Source organism: Mesoplodon mirus (assembly GCF_964341445.2).
Source record: "Mesoplodon mirus genome assembly, chromosome: 2".
NCBI lineage: Eukaryota > Metazoa > Chordata > Mammalia > Artiodactyla > Ziphiidae > Mesoplodon > Mesoplodon mirus.
In genome coordinates, this window is record NC_138977.1 from 60,307,504 (window position 1) to 60,330,996 (window position 23,493).

The window sequence follows — 23,493 nt, forward strand, 5'->3', positions numbered from 1 at the left end:
AGGACCTAGGGGTAAAACGGGAATAAAGACACAGACCTACTTGAGAATGGACTTGTGGATATGGGGAGGGGGAAGGGTAAGCTGTGACAAAGCGAAAGAGAGGCATGGACATATATACACTACCAAACGTAAGGTAAATAGATAGTGGGAAGCAGCCGCAGAGCAAAGGGAGATCAGCTCGGTGCTTTGTGACCGCCTGGAGGGGTGGGATGGGGAGGGTGGGAGGGAGGGAGATGCATGAGGGAAGGGATGTGGGAACAGATGTATATGTATGACTGATTCACTTTGTTATAAAGCAGAAACTAATAAAAAGAAAAAAAAATCCAAAAAAATAAAATAAAATAAAATTTAAAAAAAAAAAAAAAAAAAAAAAAGAAACCGCCTGCCAATGCAGGGGACACGGGTTTGAGGCCCTGGTCCAGGAAGATCCCACATGCCACGGAGCAACTAAGCCTGTGCGCCACAACTACTGAGCCTGTGCTCTAGAGCCCGGGAGCCACAACTACTGAGCCCGTGTGCCACAACTAATGAAGCTCAGGCGCCTAGAGCCCATGCTCTGCAACAAGAGAAGCCACCCCAATGAGAAGACCACGCACCGTAAGAAAGAGTAGCCCCTGCTCGCCACAACTAGAGAAAGCCCACGTGCAGCAACAAAGAGCCAATGCAGCCAAAAATAAATTAAGATAAATAAATTTTAAAAAATACTCTTTTGTTTTTAGAAAATAGGCCCATCTTGACTACTTGTATTGAAAGGGTAGAGCTATAGAAATCATGTGATCTCAACCAGATTTCCATAAGATTTTAGGTCAATATTAGAATTTTATCAGAATTATTACAATATTACAATTTTAAAAAAATGAAAATGGATCAATTCAAATAAAACTATTCATAAAAAGCATGAAAAGGCTAATAAGAACTGATTTTCTAATGGGTGTAAAATTATAAAATCTTCCTCAAGATACAGTCAAAATACATTTAGACCATATTTTTGTATAAGCCACAATTTGCTTCTTTAGTCTCTGTTCTCCCCTTCGCCTTGTGAACCCTCAGAACAAATCTCAAGCAATTATTCCCAAAGGATAAACTTCCTTTTGCAGATGAAATAGTTTGATCTTCTAGTATAGTCACAAGGAGATTTGAGAGAGTTAAACACAAACACCACTTATTTCTTGTTAATGTGAACAAAATTCTTGTGTGGTTGTTGATACAAAGATATAAATGCTTCAACTTTCTGTAACAACAGGCTCTACTGAAATGACACATTCAAATAAATCTCTGGCTCAAAATGAATTTACCTTCATAAACATTTAATATATTTAAATGCATTATTTTATTGTTTTGATAGAAGCTACATTATTATAAAATCAATGAGTTAACCATAAGAACAGGTTATGCTAGCGAAAGAAGTTAATGGTAAACAACACAGTGATATAATACTTTTGGCCTTACGGCATGCAAATGAGTCTTTCTGAAGTTCTAAGCACTTTTTATAGGGTAAAATACTACTGAATAAGATTAACCTTCTTCTGCTTTGTCTTACCCTTCATAATATCAATTAGGCAATGGCAGATAATCCTAGACACAAAAATTACACAGAAAATAGCTAAACCAAATTTTCTCTATAACTGTCCCAACTCTGATGTGTCGATAAATCAGATTTGTAACTGCCTTAGATCTGTTAACAGATCTCAGTATGTTGCCTCGCCCATATATTTTTTAAATTTTTTTATTTTTTAACATCTTTATTAGAGTATAATTGCTTTACAATGGTGTGTCAGTTTCTGCTTTATATCAAAGTAAATCAGTTATACATATACATATGTCCCCATATCTCTTCCCTCTTGCATCTCCCTCCCTCCCACCCTCCCTATCCCACCCCTCTAAGTGGTCACAAAGCACTGAGCTGATCTCCCTGTGCTATGTGGCTGCTTCCCACTGGCTATCTATTTTACATTTGGTAGTGTATGTATGTCCATGCCACTCTCTCACTTTGTCCCAGCTTACCCTTCCCCCTCCCCATATCCTCAAGTCCATTCTCTAGTAGGTGTGCATCTTTATTCAAGTCTTGCCCCTAGGTTCTTCTGACCTCTTTCTTTCTTTTTTTTTTAGATTCCATATATATGGGTTAGCATACAGTATTTGTTTTTCTCTTTCTGACTTACTTCACTCTGTATGACAGTCTCTAGGTCCATCCACCTCACTACAAACAACTCAGTTTCGTTCCTTTTTATGGCTGAGTAATATTCCACTGTATATATGTGCCACATCTTCTATATCCATTCATCTGTTGATGGACACTTAGGTTGCTTCCATGTCCTGGGTATTGTAAATAGAGCTGCAATGAACATTTTGGTACGTGACTCTTTTTGAATTATGGTTTTCTCAGGGTACATGCCCAGTAGTGGGATTGCTGGGTCGTATGGTAGTTCTAATTTTAGTTTTTTAAGGAACCTCCATACTGTTCTCCATAGTGGCTGGATCAAGTTACATTCCCACCAACAGTCCTTGCCCATATATATATATATTTTTAATTAATTAATTTATTTATTTATGGCTGTGTTGGGTCTTCGTTTCTGTGCGAGGGCTTTCTCTAGTTGTGGCGAGCGGGGGCCACTCCTCATCGCGGTGCGCGGGCCTCTCACTATCACGGCCTCTCTTGTTGCAGAGCACAGGCTCCAGATGCGCAGGCTCAGTAATTGTGGCTCACAGACCCAGTTGCTCTGCGGCATGTGGGATCTTCCCAGACCAGGGCTCGAACCCGTGTCCCCTGCATTGGCAGGCAGATTCTCAACCACTGCGCCACCAGGGAAGCCCCTTGCCCATATTTTTCAACAGACTCACTCAACCTGAAAAACTTATTTTCATCTATAACTTCTATAACATTTTCATTAGCCAGAATGGCACAGAATGGTACCGCTATCTCCAAGCCACATACACTTTGTGATCAGCTCTTGACTTCAATATGGCAAGAGGAATAAAATATTATAAACTTTCACTTGAATGCTGTTGTAATTTCCCAAAAGGTTTGTATATTTGTGAGAAAGATGCATCCCAGTGAGGATGTAGTTTGTCAGTAAATCGAATTCTCCTACAGTGAAAACCCACTTAATTAAATTTCTCTACTAATTCCTTCAAATATAAAGAGGGAATCAAAATCAGAACACATTGACCTATGCCTGATTTTCATTAGGTCTGTTCCTAGGTACTGAACATGCCGTAGCATTTTTTGCTTTTGATTTTTCTGGTGGCTTTTCAAAGATTAATAGTAAATAGTAAGAATGCTTAATAATCAACTTTTTGATCATTTTATTATTGTCTCCTCAAGCTATCTAGAACTGTTTTTATGTTATTAGCCCACAGGGTCAATACCTTTAGTTAGAAAATGTGTGAAGACAAAGAAAAATAAATATTTCATAACTGTCAGTGGCAAAGATCCTGATTCTAAGTTATATTATCATAACCTAGTGAATCTTAGCATTAGCTACTGAATGATCCAAATCAATAAATAATATATAGCATTCAAGATAAACCTTGACAACCTTTCTCTGTACCTAGTTATGGAGAAAAATCTCTGATTTCAACTATAAGATTTAAGACCATCGCTAATGTTGTAGTTGGTTAGTGCAGAGAACTAAGCCATGCTTCTGTGTTCTCATTCAATTACTATTAACCTACTTTAAGGATCAAAGGCTCTTTGGAAATTATTTAATAATTATTATTATTAACAGTCTCTTTATCTTGCCTAGAATGAATCTGAATTTTATTAATGAGTAGTTATTTAGTAAATACTTAATATTCTACTTAATATAGATGCTATGGCTCATGTTGACAACTCTTCAAGTTAATCCTTCAAACCTGATCAGAGAGATAAGGTATGAAGCAATAGAATTTATGGATTAGGGTAAGAGCGGGATACAAATATGTGAATTCTGAATTATAAGAAAACTTGTAGTTATTAGAAAGTATATATACTTCTTATAAGAAAGCTTATTTAGAAGTAGATTAATTTAAAAACATGTTTCCCTCACTCCATTGGTACTGGATGCAGACTGAGGACATCAATGGCTAAAAGAACGGCTCTCAATTCAGGATATAAAGTCAAGTCTCATGTTTGATAAACTTCCTTTTGGAGAAAATTGAAAAAAAAATTCTTGCTTTGTTACTTTGCCACAATGCTTTTTATACAGTAGATATGTTTGTGATGAATATCATTACAAATTTGTAGTGAATATCATTACAAACCTATGATCACTGTCAGGCAGTTACATTCTAGGTAGGAAGATGGACAATAAAGAAGATAAATCAATTATCCACTTCTGGGTAGTTATCTGAAGAACACAAAAATACTGATTTGCAAAGATATAGGCATCCCTATGTTCAATGTAGCATTATTTACAAAGCCATGCCATGGAAACAACCTAAGTGTCCATCAATGGATGACTGGATAAAGAAGATATGGTATACATATAAATATAATGGAACATTATTCAGCCATAAAAAGGATGAAATCTTGCCACTTGTGGCAACCTGGATGGACCTTGAGGGTATTATGCTAAGTGAAGTTAAGTCAGATGGAGAAAGACAAATACCATATGATTTCCTTCACACATGGAATCTAAAAAAAACAAATGAAGAAACAAAGCAGAAACAAACTCATAGAGAACAGATTAGTGGTTACCAGAGGGGAAGGGGGTTGAAGGGTAGGCAAAATGGGTGAAGGGGGTTAACTGTATGGTGATGGATGGTAACTAGACTTGTGATGGTGATCACTTTGTAGTGTATGCAAGATGTTGAATTATAATGTTGTACACCTGAAACTTACACAATTTTTTTTTAGAAGAAATCAATTATATAGACTGTTAAATAGTGACAAGTGCCAAGGAGAAAAAAGAGAGCAAAAAAGGGATTTAGGAGATGTGTATGCGTAAGTGTGTGTGTATGACACGATACAGGGTATTTAAAATTTTAGGCTGGCCAAAGAAGGCCCCCATTATCCAAAGCACATACAAAGAAGAGTGAGAAATTTATGCCACTGCTTATTGTAAGCACAAGATACTGCTGCCAAATTGGTTGTTATTCTGGGTGTGTCCAAAAAATTCTTGTTTAGCTAAAAAAATGAAACTTCTAAAAAGTTTAAGTAAGAAGAATTAACTCTATTTAATGCAGGAAATTACACTGCATAACATGCATTTTTAGTAAAGCAGCTTTCCTTTTTTTTTCCTTTTTAAAAATATTTATTTGTTTGGCTGCACCAGGTCTTAGTTGCGGCACATGGGATCTTCGTTGCCGTGTGCAGGATCTTTAGTTGTGGCATGTGAACTCTTAGTTGCGGCATGTGGGACCTAGTTCCCTGACCAGGGATCAAACCTGGGCCCCCTGCAATGGGAGCATGGAGTTTTAGCCACTGGACCACCTGGGAAGTCCCAGTAAAGCAGCTTTCTTAATTTTATTTTTAGGAGACGAATCATGAATCGAATGAGAGAAAACAAATAATTTACTATATAAGGTTGTCGAATTTTATTTTAGACAACACGGTAGAGTTCCTAAAGTACTGAGAGGTTCCAAGTGTCAGTCCATTTGGGCAGAGTGTTTATATTCTTCAAAATGATGGCAATTTCTTGAACATCATTGAGTCTATTAATTTTGAAAAAACCCCCAGCTAATTAGAAATACAACAGTCTTGCATTATCTGGGTTATGCTGTTCACGTTGCTGTGGCTGGTTTTCCACTGGAAATCTCAAGAACGGTCCATGTTGTCCACCAGAGTAACAGATGAATAAATATGCTAATGCACTTCCTCTAGTCCCAAGCCACTCCCTAGCAAAGCTTTTCGTGTTTAAAGAATTGCATTCCTTCTTGTAGGACAATCTGGGAACAACTTAGTGTATTTAGATGTAATGATTCCTTGTTATCCACAAAGAAGTTGATCCACTGAGTGCCTCATTTCTTATCGTCCTAGCAGCAATTAGAATGTGGGAAATAACTTGTCTCAATGTAATTTCTGTGGCATATTTTCCTCCATGTCTTGTTAAATAAAGTAAACAATGCAGTGTACAACATTCAGATTGCAAGGATGCTTGAACTGCCCATTATCTACAGGAGAGTTTTATGACCAGCCTTTCCACAGCCCAGCCTTAGAGAAAGAAAAGGCACTATGGTAAGCTACGGCTTATCACTGTTGAAAATGTGACCACAGCAGTAAAGCCAAGTGACAGGAGCCCATATGATGGGATGGCCTGGGTTCAAACCCTGAATCATCTACTTACTGTGGGACTTGAGGCAAGTTCTTTAATATTTTGTATGCCTCAATTTCAAAATGAAGATAATAAACTACAAACATTATAGGGTTGATATGAGGAAAATATATGTGTAATTGAAGTCCTCAAAGGAGAGGATGAGGAAGCAAAGTATTTGATGAAATAACAGTTGGAATTTTTCCAAATTTGATGAAAATTATTAAACCCACAGACCCCAAAACTCAAAGAATCCCAAGACAAGAAACATAAAGAACACTATTTCGAGGTACGTAATAATACCGAAACCAAACAACCCTGCTAAAAACTACATCTGTGGCTCTCAACCAGGGATTATTCCTCCTCATTCCTACTCCCCCGGGGACATTTGACAATTTCTGAAGACATTTTTGTTTGTCACAACTGGGAGGGGAAGAGTGTGTGTGACTGGCATCTAACGGGTAGAGGCCAGGAATGCTGCTAAACATCCTATAATGCACAGGACAGCCCTCACAACAATGAATTATCCTGCCTAAAACATCAACAGTGCTAAGGCTGAGAAATACTAAAAGCATATAATAATCAAAAGGCTTAAAACTAGTGATAAAGAGAAAATCTTAAAATCATATCATCATAATTTTCTCATTCCTGACAAATATAGAAAGTATATGACATTGTAATATTAAGCATTTTTTGGTAAATTACTCATCATGGTGAGCCAGGAGCTGAGCACCAGGAAGTAAAGATGCCCAGACCTGTAGAGCTACTTGGAGGGGTTTTCAGAACTCACAGGTCAATGCGACCTTTTTTCTTTTTTTTAACCTAAATTTAGGGAGCTATACAATGTGCAAAATATTCTGAAGATTCTGCTGTGGTTCTCCTGACACTTAATCACAGGTAAGAAGTGGTGGGACCAGACTTTGAACTGAAGTCTGTTTTAAAAACACACCAAAATAATAACTAATAATACACAATTTAAGATAAAAAAAGTGCTCTTAGTTTACTATCTTGGATCTTCGTAACAAGTCAATGCACATCTACGTTGCTACAGCAGTGGTCCACTACAAATTTATTCAGATACTTTGGTAGCCCAAGACAGCTGTGGTAAGGCATATTAGTCTATATTTCTTCATTTTAGTGTCAATTGGAGGGAAGAAGAGTGAAGAGTAGTCACAGCTATGGCAGGAACCGTGTATGTCATTTATTGAAAACTGTTTATAGTTTTAAAAAAGATTTTTATTGGAGTATAGTTGATTTACAATGTTGTGTTAATTTCACTGCACAGCAAAGTGAATCAGTTACACATATGCATATATCCACTCTTCTAAATTCTTTTCTCATATAGGTCATTACAGAGTATTGAGGAGAGTTCCCTATGCTATACAGTAGGCCCTTATTGGTTATCAATTGTATATATAGTAGTGTGTATATGTCAATCCCAATCTCCCAATTTATCCCTCCCCACCCCTTCCCCACTGGTAACCATAAGTTTGGAAAACTGTTTATAGTTTTATCTTTATAGATGCCTAGCCTGGAGAAGGGAAGGAAGACATGGTTAGTTTTGTTTGATATGTTCCCCCATGGAAAAAAAATTGAGAATCACTTCTTTGAAATATATAAATCAGATCTCTTTGGATCAATTTAGGTAGATTTTAATAGAATGTACACAGAGAGCTAGAGACATACTTTTTTTTTCTGAATGGTTAAAAAAAAGTCACACTAAAGGAAAATAATACTAAGAACACTCATAGTAACATACTAATCAACAAAATTGTTTAGCTTAGAAAAATTAGAAATTCATCAGTGCTCTAAATGAGTCAAATTTGAGTTCTGTGTTTTAAGAAGTTATCTTCCAAGGTTGAAAAATCAGTATTCAACACAATTAGAACAACCGAGCCAATCTTCTTCTTTAGTAGAGGAAATATTAGATCAATAGGTGTTTTACTGAGGAAGTATAAACATTAATGAGGGCTAGAGGAGCAGGCAATATATAATTTATCTTGAGCTTCAAACAGTTAAAAGTAGATGCGACTTCACAGTTTTGTTCTTTTTTTTTCTTTTAACTTTACCTTTTAACTTTATTTTCCTTCCTCTTTCTCAGGTGGTTCTATATACAAGTTACAGAGAACTCAAAAGAAATGAAATTTGATGTAACTTATCATTCATTAACTTTGCAAACATGCCTTGTTTCCCCCTCCAATCGACTTAACTCTTTTTATAGTCCTATATATTCTCTATAAATGAATAAAAAGAAAAGTTTATACTTACTAGAAAGAACAGTCGTAAGGAAAATGTAGTCTGAAAAGGATATGAGTCCACATTCTCCAAGGGTGTAAAATATACTGCCTTCATCAGCAAATTTTTCTCGTTCCTGGGCAATTTTCTATTGAATGTATGGGTTCCACCAAAAGATAAAAAGAAGATATAACAGAATGAGAATATAAATAGTTAGAGATGAATCACCATTTATCTGACAGTTTTATGCTATTTATCATAAGCATTTCTCTGATGGCCATTCCAAATTAATGGATCCTTTACAGTTTTTAAGATGATTAAAATTATAAGAAAAAAGATGGTTTTGTTTGTTTGTTTGTTTCAACACTGGCTTAATGTGAACAATGGAATAAAATTTTCAATTTTATGAACTCCAGCCATTTAACATATAACAGGCCCACTTCAGGGCTGGTTTTATCTCTTAGTTTGAAAAACAATCTACCTTTTTCTATAGAGGTATATAAGGTAGAGAAAAAAAAATGAAAAACTAAAATAAAATCAGTTCTAAATGCCCAAGAGAAACTATACAACTAGTAATGAGAAATGAGGAGGTAAGCAACTATTGTAAACACCCACACAAATGCTCAGAAAACTAATTTCTGAAATACTAATTTTAACTTTTACCTTATGAACCCCAAGAACCTTAGTTTTGGAATGTGGAACAGTTTACAAAGTAAACAGCATCTCTGAAATATAATGTCAAATCAGACACACACCAAACTAGGCATGAGTTAATTTAATCATATGTACTGTGACCTTGGTGGAGGCTCCTAAATTTCAGCTATTTGAAGAAACTCTCCCAAAACTTAACTTTCACTCTAAGTATGTATTTATTTTCTTTAATCTATAAAGCTCACAAAGAGAGTTAATTCTCAGGTTCAGTAATGGTCTATCTGGGAAGCAGTCTCTTCCTGGGTGTTTAAGGAAACTTACCCTGTTTTCTGATTTGCTACCAAACCATAAACTTAGTGGTGACATTGAAGATACTTTCAAAAACTGAAAAGGATCCACCAAAGAGTTAGACTTGAAACACATTTCCATAAGTTCTGGACCAACCAAAGAAATTTCAGGAATTATTCTGGGTACCAAAAAAAGAAATAGGAGGTTTTAAAAACCCAAACCAACAAAGCACAATCAAAGTAATAATATCATGCAAGCACAAAATAAGAAGCAGCATTGCAAGCATAACCTTGGGAGGAGTATCATGAAAATTAAACCAACAAGCACCACCACACCACCATCCAGGTACACAACTATCCAATAGGTTACCTCTGTCTAGTGAAGGTCCCATCATACACCACAAAGGAAAGAAAACTGGTTAACCAATTGAAGACACAAGTACCAAATGAATCATCATGATCTTCTTAGTAAACCCACTCAAAATAGCCTCTACTGGATACCTGCTTGTAATAGGAAACAGTAACCATGGACAGGCAAAAATCCATAGTTGAATGCCTGCAAAGTGGTAAGAGGTTTTGATGGCAGTTTCTACTTAGGAAAGTGATTCTGACTCATTTGTGATGGGCAGAAAGCCTGGTCCGGCCTGGCAGTATTTAGAGATTATGTCTTTGAGCCAAAACCAAAAATGAGCCCATAGTCCAATATGTTCAATTAAGGTTAGATCTCATATCACACTTGATCATCTACCAATAGATTAAACACAAATTTCAGACAAAAGAAGGCTATTGGATGAAAAGAGCAGCAAAGCTGTTCACTGGGAAGTTAATATCTTAATTTCTCAAAAGAAAAAAAATGTACATTTTTAACATTATCCAAGATACTGCAAAAGTAAAGCATGTGAATAAGAAAAAATACACAAAATGAGAACAGGTTGTCAAAGGCATACCATTACTAGCCAGAATAAATTTGTATAGAAGCTGAGTAACCCATATTAATCATGTAATAATCTTACAGAGAGACTGCTATAAGCAAATAAAATAAATAATATATTGCGATCCAGAAGTTGAGAAACAGACAAAAGTCTAAGGACAAACTGAAATGAAGCAGATAAGCCAAAAAAGCCTATCTAACATTATTTTTCTAAGAACCATCTGTACTATGCTGCTGCTCAGAAGATAAAAAGAAAAATCCAAGTTTGTCCACAACTTTTTATTTTGATATACTTTCAAACTCATAAAAGTGGAAAGATCCGTAAAAGGAACTCTCATATGCTTTTTACTCAGAATCACCAACAGTTTATGTTATCACCCTATTTGCTTTTCATTTTATGTAGATATATATTTTCTTTTACACCATATTGAAAGTTGGAGACATATGCCCCTTTACACTTAAATACTTCAGTATATATTTCCTATGAACAAAGACATTCTCTTACATATTACAGTATACATTTCATAAAACCAGGATATTTAATACTGATACATACTATTATCTAATCCACAGTCTATTATCAAATTTAGTGAACTGTCCCAATAATTTCCTTTACAGCTATCTTCCCCCCAGTCCAGGATGTAGTCCACAATCATAAATGGCATTTAGTTGTCATGTCTTTTTAATCTCCATTAATCTAAAACAGCTTTCTTTGCCCATCTTTATTTTTTCCTTTGGAGTTTTATGCCCATCTCTACTTTTTCCTTTGGAGGTTTATTATTATTATTATTATTATTTTTTTTTTTTTTTTTTTTTTTTAGGTGTTGGGGGTAGGAGTTTATTAATTAATCTATTCATCTTTGGCTGTGCCGGGTCCTTGTTTCTGTGCGAGGGCCCTCTCTAGCCGTGGCAAGCGGGGGCCACTCTTCACCGCTGCGCACGGGCCTCCCACCGTCACGGCCTCTCCTGCTGTGGAGCACAGGTCCAGGCGCGCAGGCTCAGCAGCTGTGGCTCACGGGCCCAGTCGCTCCGCGGCATGTGGGATCCTCCCAGACCAGGGCTCGAACCCGTGTCCCCTGCACTAGCAGGCAGACTCTCAACCACTGCGCCACCAGGGAAGCCCTATTATTATTTTTGATTGTGGTAAAATTCACATGACATAAAATTCACCATTTTAACCATTTAACCATAAAATGTGTGGGCCTTTTGGGTTTGGCTTCTTTCACATATCAAATTTTGTAGGTTCATCCATGTTGTAGCATCAATCAGTACTTCATTCCTTTTTATCACCAAATAATATTCCATTGTATATATACCACAAATTGTTTATCCATTCATCCACTGAAGGATATTTGGGTTGCTTCCACCTTTTGGCTATTGTGAATAGTGCTACCATGTACATTCATGTACAAGTATTTGTTTGACTATCCACTTTCAGTTTTTTGGGGTATATACCTGGGAGTGGAATTGCTGAGTCGTATCATACCTCTATGTTTAAGTTTTTGAGGAATGGCCAAACTGTTTTCCACAGTGGCTACACTATTTTGCATTAATACCAGCAATGTAAAAGGGTTCAAAAATTTCTCCACATCCTCAATTTTCTTTCCTTTTAAAAAAAATTATATCCATCCTAGTGAGTGTGAAGTGGTATGTTATTGAGGTTTGATTTACATTTCCCTAGTGCCTAACGATGTTGAACATCTTTTCATGTGTCTGTTGGCCATCTGTATTATCTTCTTTGGAGAAATCTCTATTCAAATCGTTTGCCCATTTTTGAGTTGGGTTATTTGTCTTTCTGTTGTTGAGTTGTAAGTTTCTTTATATCAATATATTCTATACACTAAACATATCAGATATAGGGTTTGCAAATATGTTCTCTCATCCTGTTCACTGCCTTTTCACTCTCCTGATAATGTCCTTTGGTGTACAGAAATTTTAAATATTGATGAGTTCTATTTGTCTATTTTTTTCTCTATTGCTTGTGCTTTTGATGTCGTATCTAAGACTCCATCACCAAATCCAAGATCATGAAGATTCACCCTTGTTTCTCTAAAAGTTTTGTAGTTTCAGCTTTTATATTTAGGTCATTTATCTATTTTGAGTTAATTTTTGTATTAATGTGAGGTAGGGGTCCAACTTCACTATTTTGCATGTGATATCCAGTTGACCCCATACCATTTGTTGAAAAGATTATAATTTCACCACTGAATGGTCTTGGCACCCTTGATGAAAATAAATTGACCATATATATGTGGGTTTATTTCTGGACTCTCAATTTCATTCCATTGATCCTTGTGTCTATTCTTATGCCAGTACCATACTGCTTACGTTTTTATAATTTTTAAAAACTGTGGTAAAAGGTACATAACATAAAATTTACCGCGGAACCATTTTAAAGCGTAAAATTTGGTGGTATTAAGTACAATCACAATGTTATGTAACTATCACCACTACCTAGTTCCAGAACATTTTCATAACCCCATTTGGAAGGAAACCCCTTATCCATTAAGCAGTCACATCCCACTGCCCCCTCCCTCTAGCCCCTGGAGATCACTAATTTGCTTTCCATCTTTATGGATTCATATATTTTGGATATTTCATATAAATGGAACCATACCTAGTTATTTTCTTAGTGGTCACTCTGCAGATTACAATTAACATCTTAAATTTACAGCAACCTAGTTTGAATAAATACCAACTTAGCTTCAATAGTATTAAAAAACTCTGTTCTTGTAGAGTTCCATTTCCCTTTATGTTATTTTTGCAAATTACATTTTTATACAGTGTGCCCATTAACACAGATTGATAATAACTGTTTCATGCATTTGTCTTTCAAATTACAGAGGGATAGATAGGAGTTATAAACCACAAATAAAATAATACTGGCTTTTATATTTACCTATGTTGTTACTGGTACTGGTGTTATTTCTCAATATAGCTTCAAGTTACTATCTAGTGTCCTTTCTTTTCAGCCTTAAGTATTACTTTTAGCATTTTTTGTAGGGTAGATCTACTAGCAACAAACTCCTCTGCTTTTGTTTATCTGGGAATGGCTTAATATCTATCTCCTTCACTTCTGAAGGATAATTTTGCAGGTAGAGAATTCTTGGTTGACAATTTTATTTTTCTTTGATCACTTTAAATATGTCATCCCACTGCCTTCTGGCCTTCATGGTATCTGATGAGAAACTGGTTGTTAATCCTATTGTATATAGTTTGTGTGTGGAAAGTTGCTTCTCTCTTCCTGTTTTCAAGATTCACCGTCTTTAGCTTTTGACAGTTTGATTATAATGTATCTCAGTGTGGGTCTCTTTGAACTTATCCTGTTGGAGTTATTTAGCTTCCTGGATGTGTAGATTCATATATTTCATTTAATTTGGAAAGTTTTGAGCAATTATCTCTTCAAATATTCTTTCTGTCCCCTTTTCTCTCTCCTTGCCTTCTGAGATTCCTATTGTACATATGTGGTACACTTGGTAGTGTCACGTAGGTCTCATAAGCTCTGTTCATTTCCTTTTTTTGTTTCTCAGACTGGAAAATATTAACTGACCTATCTTCAAGTTCACTAATCATTTTCCTGTGTATTCAAATCTGCTGTTGAACCCCTTCACTAAAATTTTCCTTTCAGCTATAGGAAATTTTCAGTTCCAGAATTTCTATTTGATACCTTTTTATAATTTCTATCTATTTTTTCCTATTAGTTCATACATCATTCTCCTTGTTTCCTTTAAGTTCATTGCCTGTAGTTTCTTTTAGCTCTTTCTGAGTATATTTAGGACATTGATTTAAAGTCTGTCTGTAGTAAGTTGCAATATCTGAGCTTTCTCAAGGATAGTTCCTATTCCTTTTTTTTCCTGGGCCATACTTTGTTTCTTTACAAGGATAATGTTTTTGAAAACCGGACATTTTGTATATTACAATGTGGTAATTCTGGAAATAGGATTCTCCCACATCCTCAGGGTTTGTTGTTGCTGCTTGCGTGGGTTGTAGTCATTTCTTTAATAATTTTTGTAAATTCTTTTGTAAATACTTTGTCCAGCATGGTCACTCAAGTCTCTGTTTCATACCTTAGTAGTCAGCTAGTGATTTGAGAGATTTCCTTAAGCTCCTGGATCCAAAGGGTGGGGAAAAAAAAAAACCTCTCAACATCCTTGCAGACTGGCTCTGTGTTGGGCATTCTTTCAATGCTTAGTCACTATTTATAATTCTGCCCTTCCTTCATTTCTTGCTTGCTTGGAAGCTAAACATCAGCCAGAAGTGAAATGTTAGGGTCTGTTGGGGTTTCCTCTAAGTATTCATTTGGCCCTGGGTGTGCACATGGCCTTCCAGATTCACCAGTATATGGTAGAGCATTTCAAAGTCCTTGTTCTCTCACCTATCTCCTGCTGCAGCCTCTTCTTTCCCAGCTGTTTTGGTTTGTCTGCTGCTTGTCTTCAGCTGCTGTGGCTAGTATATTTACCTTTATGCTTTTAACAAATGCCACCTGGGAGGTCACCCCAGCCCTAAGAAAGCTCCAAGGTAGGCGAAACAAACACAAACCCCCAAGCTGATTCTTTCAGCAGCTTCTTTCTTAAGCATTCCCCTAGCTGCTTAAAGTCTGATTAGTTAGATTCCACAGATCTGAAAAGGCTGATCGACAGTTTTCACTAGCTTAATTATTGTCTTAGTGGAGGTGTATAGTTTTGGCGTTACCTACTCTGCCAATTTTGGTCTCTTTATACTTTTTGACCTTGAACAATTTGAAAAGTACAGGTGAATTATGTTGTAAAATATCCCTCAATTCGAATTAGGCTGCTGTTTCCTCATGATTACATTCATATCTATTTGTCTATTACAAACTATGAATTCATAATGATATCTCTAATTCCATTCTAATACCACAGAGCACAATTTAATCTTGCCCTTACACACGTGTTACTCCCTTCTCCAACAGAGAGAAATCTGGTTCCCATTATCTGCAATATATTTACTCATTTGCTCAAGTTTAGAATACAAGGAAGATAGTTTCACAATTGCTAATTATCTCTGCAAAAAACAAATGTATCATCTAGAGTTCAGTATCTGTTACAGTTTTAAGTAAAATCCACTTATGATGAAATGCACAAATTCAATATACGATTCAATGAGTTTTATAAACACATATCTGAGTAACCCAGATATATATTTGGGTTATAGAACATTTCCGCCATCCCTCATGTATCCTTTATGCCCCTCCACAGTTAATTGCCACCATATTTTTGTGCCACAGATTAGTTTTGCTTTTTCTAGAACTTCCTATAAATGGTATCACTAGTATGTACTCTTTGGTGTCCAGCTTCTATGGTTCAGCATAAGGTTGGGGAGATTCATCCACACTCTATTTATCAGTAACTCATTCATTTTTATTGCAGAGCAGTATAATACTCACCAATAAAACTAAAAATATTAAAAATAAATAATTTATGCAATTTAGTTTGCATATAATTATATTGTGCATATAATAATGCACACAAGTAATATCACAATTTATTCATTCCTTTAATGATTAAACAGGCACTTTTCAGTTTTTGGCTATTTTGACTTTCCTCAAAGTTGTACTTCTTTTATTTGCACCATCAATGTATGGGAGTTCTAGTTGCTTCACATCATTGTCAACATTTATGTGGCCAGTTTCTTTAATTTAGCCATTTTAGTGGTATCTTATTGTGGTTTTTTTGAGCATTTCCCTGGTGACCAAGTGTTTTAAGCACTTAGTTTATTGACAATTAATATATCTTTCTCTGGCAAGTATCTGTTCAAGTCTTTTGCCCATTTTTAATAGTTTATTGACAATTAATATATCTTTCTCTGGGAAGTATCTGTTCAAGTCTTTTGCCTATTTTTAATTGGGTTGTTTGTCTTTTTATTACTGATCATTATATGTTCTGGATATGAGACTCTTTTCAGTGTGTTAGCCAGACTCCCAAATAACCCCAATGTTTCTTGCCTCCTGGTATTCATGTCCTTGTGTAGACCTAGTCTCTTCCCACATTGAATCAGGGTTGGTCTGTATAACTAACAGAATACAGCAAAAGTGATAATGTATGACTTCTGAGGCTAAGGCATAAAAGGCCCCCTTGCTCTGCTGGAGGGAAGCTAGGTCTCATTTGAACAGAACACTCAAGCAGGCTTGTGGAGAGCCTACAGAGAGAGGATCTGAGGCCTCCCAACCACAGTCAGTACTATCTTATCAGCCATGTGAGTGAGCCACATTAGAAATAAATCTTCCATCCTTGGTCAAGCTAGATGGCGAAGGCCCTAGCCAACAGCTGACTGAAGCCATTTCTAAGCCATTTGTTGAAAACACCTTCCCTTCCCCATTTAATTATTTTGGCACCTTTGTTAAAAATCAATTTACCATGTAAGTGTGCATCCACTCTTCTATAATAGCTTCTGACTTGAGTAGCCTATTTTCTTTAGAAGGTCTTTTGATTACTAGCAAAGTATATGATTGTTTTCCAAAATATAAATAATGCAGCTTGAGAGACTCTGCATAAGATGCATTTGGGGGTCATGGTTTAGGCCTAGCCACCTCCACAATTAGAGCAATTATAAAGTCTGCAGAGATAATAAAGACGTCATTGAACAGACCTTAAATTGTATATTGATTGAGAATTACTAGGGGCTATTTTATACTGACACTTTCCAATGCTAATTCAGTTAGTGTGATTGTCTCCAGGAGGACAACCCCTACTCTACTGCATTAAATAGGATATGTCCATGTTTGCAATCCTAGTCCTCTAAAGGAGAAAATATTTCTGTTTGCAGGGCTATCTATGAGACCTCTGCTGTACTGAATACAGTTACAGGGACCAGGAGAGGCCAAAAGAAGGTCAAACTGCTCTACATAAGAAAAAGTTGAAGAAGACATCTAGGAGAAAAAATATAGAAGGAAAAGGGACCCTCGAAAGGTGAGCCAAAAAGAGGAAGGAGACGTGACCAGAGAGTAATAGGAAGTATCAAAGTTGGGAAAACAGAGAAAAGAAAGCATGTGAGCACATATGTGCACACACGTGTTTGAGAGAAACGACACAGAATACATGTTTTGCAGTAGCTCTTTAAAAACAAGAAAGGGACTTCCCTGGTGGTGCAGTGGTTGAGAGTCTGCCTGCCAATGCAGGGGACACAGGTTTGATCCCTGGTCCAGGAGGATCCCACATGCCGTGGAGCAGCTAGGCCTGTGCGCCACAGCTACTGAAGCCCCCGTGCCTGGGGCCCATTGCTCCACAACAAGAGAAGCCACTGCAATAAGAAGGTCCCACTTGCCACAACTAGAGAGGGCCTGTGCGCAGCGGCGAAGTTCAGTTGGGTCTTCGCACTTGGCGAAGACCCAACACAGCCAAAGATAAATAGATAAATAAATAAATAAATAAATAAATAAATTTTAAAAATAAATAAATAAAATAAAAACCAGAAAGAAAGATGTTTAAAGAGGACTTTTAAATTAGCCATGCTTTGTGATGTGCCCTCTGCAATACAGTCTTCTAATTCTTTAGTAAAGGTCTACATTGTTTTTCCATGCTTCAGGAGTTGGGGTGGGGGTAGGAGGAGACAGGGAGAGAAGTTACATTATGTTTTCTGAGGCATCCACTTGTCAAAGAGTAGTTCAGGTACATTTAGGATTATACAACTATCTATCAATATTAACTCTAAGAATTTATAAGTGTGTTTTCAAGTATCCCAAACTCCAAAGATAAAATTCATGACATATATTAATCACAGACACCTAAACTGTCATAAAACCATCATATTTGATCTCTCAAATTATTTAAAGTTAGGAGGAGAATTAAATAAATATGTCAAGATTTGGAAAGAAGTGGGAATTACCAGAAACCAATTTTTAGACTATTTTGTGTTGCATGACAGTTTGTTAGCTGATATTCTTAAATCAAAGGCCTGATTCTACCATAAATGATATCCTCAAGTCAAACAGCCAAGGCACAAGGAGAATCTGTGAAAACAGATATATTGGAGTTCAATAATGAATAAATTTTTAAAAGCACCGAAGTATGGTGAAAATGGAAAATCAAGATTCAAAGAAGGAGAGTGGAAGGAAGGTTTTTGGTTATTTTTTCTTATTCCTAAAGTCTTATCAGTGTTTAATTTTGCAAACTGAGAATGTCAAGTAAATTGTTCCTTCACTTAATCTTTTGGATAAAGTTTAATCTTTGACTAAATTTTAAGTCATTTTTGTCCTAAGCAAATACCATTTATATACTTCAGGGGTGATATGGAGTCACAGTACAAGGAAAACATAATCTTCCTTAGCAGATTGGTAGTAATGTTCATTTTCTCTCACTGTCTCAGAGGTGGTTATTTATATTTTTTGTTCCTAATGAACACTTATATTAATATGTATTTTTACTAGTGAAATCTATCACAAGGATTTATATTTAATTCAATATGAGTAATAAATTCAATATAAATAATAAATATAAGACAAACTAAAAGGAAGAAATCTATATAAAAGTCAAAAGAAATAGAATATATTTCAATTCTATTGTATATAATGTGAGATTAAGTAATATATTAACATATCATTCAGTAAAAAAATTTATAGAAACTTATATTAAAGCTCCTGAGGTAAAATTCTAGCAACTACTTCAGTGTATATGCTGAATATTAAACAGAAATGGGTATTTTAAAAAGAAGCTATAATTGCAGATTCCTTACAGAGCATTATACTACTTTATGCATCTTAGAAGCTACATATCAGACACTACTCTAATCACTTGAATCTCTGAAGTTAAGGCTGTGGAAGTGGAATGCAGGTAAACTGCTCACAATAGAATTTCTATTCAATTTACTGACAAACGTTACTCCTGTTTTGGAGAACAAGACTATGCAAAATATTTCAAAGCAGTGTGCTCACTGACTTAAAATGAAATTTAACTGTTTTACTATCATTTACATGACCTAGTCTTAGATATTATATGTTTTAAAACTTAAAACATGGCTACAGACTCAACATCACTAAAACATTCAAATTACTGACCTTAAGTACAGGCAAATAAATTAATAACCTCATAGGAATCCTGGTATTGATCTCAACTGCACCATATCCTGAATCTTTTAATTTTTTAGATAAGCAGAAAGACTTAAGAGTAAACTTACAGCAAATCAGCGATTACATGTGTAACTACTACACTTCTCAGTTAGTCTAAAACCTCAATTGTTTTACCAGGATGGCTTTGTGCTGAAGGATTCACACTCTGGTTTCTGACCAATCACAAAAACTTATAAAACATCTGGCTAAAGTTGCAGGTACCATCAGGAGCCCTGGGACTGGGAATTCCAGACATGATTCCAACTTGTTAATACTCACAGTGCTCAAACACTGAATCCTGTTATAATAGGATTGAACAAAATAGGGCCAATAATTTTGCCTTCTAGGACTCGACTGGATAAAGCCAAAGAGAAAAATCATATCTAGGAGTTTAACCTCATTATTTATTCTAGTTAAGATCCACTTTTCAAGTTCTATAGTTTGAAGTAAACTTTTTTCTATCGAGTAGAAGTTGATGGACTATGCCAGCAAAATAGATGCTAACACATCATCTAGAACCTCAAAACATCTCTGGTACATAGAAAATCTGATAAAGAACGCAGCTTTACTATTTAAATTAAGATGTCATCCTTTATGAAACTGAAATAATTGGACTGTTTTAATATTAACATTTCTCTATATCGCTGAAATACATTTAGAAGCCTATCTAAATCCCTCAAGAAGTACTTGTGTTGTATTTCAAAAACAAATTATTGATAATAATATGCTTCTCCCAAAAGATGCAATTTCAGCATACAATTTCCAAATGATAAATAGTAGTTCTACCTAAGGTTGGGGTGAGGGCAGGGAGAACAGGTGTTAGAAAGAAAGAGAAAATTCAGCAATTTCCCCATGCAATTAATGCTCACTCTTCATTATTTAGTTGGTGTACAGATAGATGCCAAAGCCTTGTGTAAGATATCAATCTTAAACAATCACACTATTCTCAATCAAACAGAAAATGTTGCACAGTTAAAATATGTGTTATTTTTCTTCCCCCATCCCATACCTGAACTTGCAGAAGATAGAATTTGGGGATATGTCAGATAAAACTGAGATGTTTCTAATTTACAGTACTTTATGATTTCTACTTCTAACTCAGAGTTTCCAAACTTTTTAAAGGTATTATTGCATTTGAGGCAACAAACACAAATTACTGTGCAACAAACTGTGGAAGGTGAATGCTTAAGATCCTGGAAATTTCACTCTGCCAGAAAGCCATTCTCTTTTCAGTCCCCATTCTAACCACTTTAGCTCTGAGAACAACTCCAAACACCTAGAATGCAAATGTTTTCCTATTTCATTAACTAGATGGCTAAAGAGAATATGGATACAAATGAAGATGCTTAAAAAAAACAGTGGCAGAAGATTTGATTAAAGCAATGATAAAAATTCAAAAGTCTACTGGAATAGCATTAACTTCAAAGAAATGATATAACTTTATTGAAATGATTTATTTCAGTCCTCAGTATCTGATGAGGTGTTCTCAAAACCCTAGATGGGGAAAATCATCAACTCTATTAGTTTCTACCACATTATGCCTGCAAACTTGCTTCAAGGCAGCTCTGGGTGGGAGAATCTATATTTTGTCATTATTGATTATCTGTTACCCAAATCTAAGAATTTAATTTTGAATGTTGGCCACTCAAGTCAATCAGTGCTGAGAAGAACTGTCCTGAGCTCAGCAGCAGTCTTGGTTTCAGTCACATGGGTTAAAAAAGGCTTCCCTATCACTTCATGGAAAAACAACCTCACATACAAATTTTGAAAAATAAGTCAGTATAGTATTTCATCTTCTCCCATTTGGAAAAAATTATTACAAGAAAAAATGTACCATAAGAACAAAAATAAAAGAGTTTCACTCTGAGGATCACTGTTCACACCCTTGATTTACACTGTTCTAGTAACTATCATCTCCCAGGAAATCCTTTAGATGAAGAATTTTTCAATCATTTTGAAATCAAACATTTTTAGGTATTCCTTGAATACCACCAACCATTAAAGACATATCAAGAATTTAAAAATTATAGCTTGCGTGTTCTATGCCAGGCACTGTGCTAAACACTTGCATTATCTCTTTAAGTTCTCACTGCAATTCTATGAGATAGGTGATACTACTGTCTGCACTTAACAAATGAGAAAACTGAGGGTTAGAGAAGTTAAATAAGAACCCCAAGGTGACAGTGCTATAAAGTGGCAGGACAGGTCATGGTCTGACTCCAGAACCCATGCATGAACTATTATATGTTGTACTGTATCAAATGCACAGAAATACATCAGGGGTCTATACTGTTTGCAATTTCTAAAATTTAATGCAGATTGAATATTTTTGGAGCAAAACATAGTTTATTATTGTAAAATATTAATCTTGAGGCTTAGCTTGTATTAGCTCATTTATCTTGAAGTTGAAGATGAAAATCTAGTTAATGATGTAGGTGCACATCGTATTTTTATGCCCTGATTTGTTCAAATGTATATTTTAATCATTTTCAAAATGAGTATCATTAAAAGAATGTAATGATTCTCTATAATCTTCTTAATTAATAGATGTTACATTGATCTATAATTGGAGAAGCTTTTTATTTATATATAGAACTTCTAAAAAATGCACCATGGCAAAGCCAAATATGCAAACCAAGAACTATCCTCACACTTTCTCTGCAACCAAAGGTCATCAATACATATCAGTTGAGAACCCATTTTTACCAGAACAGAAGAAATAAAATGTTTTGAGTGGTTTTCATAGAAATCTATTTGTGTAACTTTGAAACATGCTAGAGTGTTTGTGCTAAAATAATTTTAAAACGGAAGTTAGTTTGGAACGAAGTCCTCTCATATCAAAGTGAATTTCAAATCTTGTTTCATGATGGAAAAGTTAAACATAAAGGTGTTGGAAATGTAATGGTTAGTCATGTTTATGCTTTCAAATCAACAATGATAAAACAAATGGGTTCACAGATGATCCCAAATTCAAACACAACAGAATCTAAAATAAAAATGTATTTAAAGACATCTTAATAGAAGTCTTAATATTTGGGACAACCAAGTAAACTATACCCTCCTTGGGAGCACTTAATGATTATATTATTGTTTCTTTGTTCAAGATGAAAACTCAAGTACATGGGTTAAATCAACAGACTTGGTGTCTGAGTGGTGGAACTCAGAGACTGGAAAGAGACATTATGGATACTCCTCACAGAAATATAATAAGTACTGACACCATTCATAAGCTGCATCTGAAGAACAGCACTCATACTATGCTACCAGAAAAACAAAATGATTCCAGCCTTTCCACAGGCAATAGGAACTTAGCATGCAAAGGACAAATCCCTGTAAGGAAGCAAGCAAAGAAAGTCCTCTTGTATAAAGTAACTGCTCATTGACCTTTGGAAGCTTAAACAATTTATACTAGTGTCACCAAAATGAGTGATATTTATAGAACCCAATATAAACAATTCCTCCACTACCTATTCTAAGAAAAAGAGTTTATTATTTTTAATATAAAATATAAATATATTTTATATATAATATAAAAAGCTGATTAATAAGATATCCTTAAGAATACAATAAAACTTGATTCTGAATCCTTGATCAACAAAGGATACTACCCTCAATAGTCAAAGTTTAAAGAAGACTGATGCTCTTTGTCAACTACAGAGGTTGACTACTCAATGCTGCAGCTTCTGGAGACTTTCAAGTCCTTACCAATTCCTACCTCTTTTCTCTTCTCCTCATTGCCTAGTAAGGACACCTAAGTGAGACAAGTCATTTTAAATCTCTAAGCCTTAAACCACACAATTATCAAAGGAGAGGAAGAATTTTTAGCTGCCTCCTACAAACTGTCCTACCATAAACAGAGAACTGGAAGTGGCTGTCCTCAATCACAGGTGTTAACACCTCATTTGATTTACACTCCTTAGCACTCTGCATGATGGTTGTGCCACAGCTATTCTAAAACAAAATCTCCAGAATTAGAAACATTGATAATGGGATTATCAATAAATTATTCTGATACAGTAATTTAAATATTTGTTGGTTTGTCTCAGAATGCAATTAAAGGCAAAGGTGGTAAAATAATCTACTGCACCAATA

General features: G+C 35.4%; 1 protein-coding gene across 2 annotated transcripts in view; it reads right to left on the reverse strand.

Annotated features, from left to right (window-relative positions):
- MICU1 (mitochondrial calcium uptake 1) overlaps positions 1-23,493 on the reverse strand; it is a 205,998-nt gene that overhangs the window by 105,089 nt on the left and 77,416 nt on the right. For both annotated transcript variants that reach the window (XM_082630641.1, XM_082630640.1), the window contains exon 6: positions 8,502-8,616. In XM_082630641.1, coding sequence (XP_082486767.1) covers positions 8,502-8,616 — 115 coding nt within the window. The remainder of the gene's footprint in view (positions 1-8,501; positions 8,617-23,493) is intronic.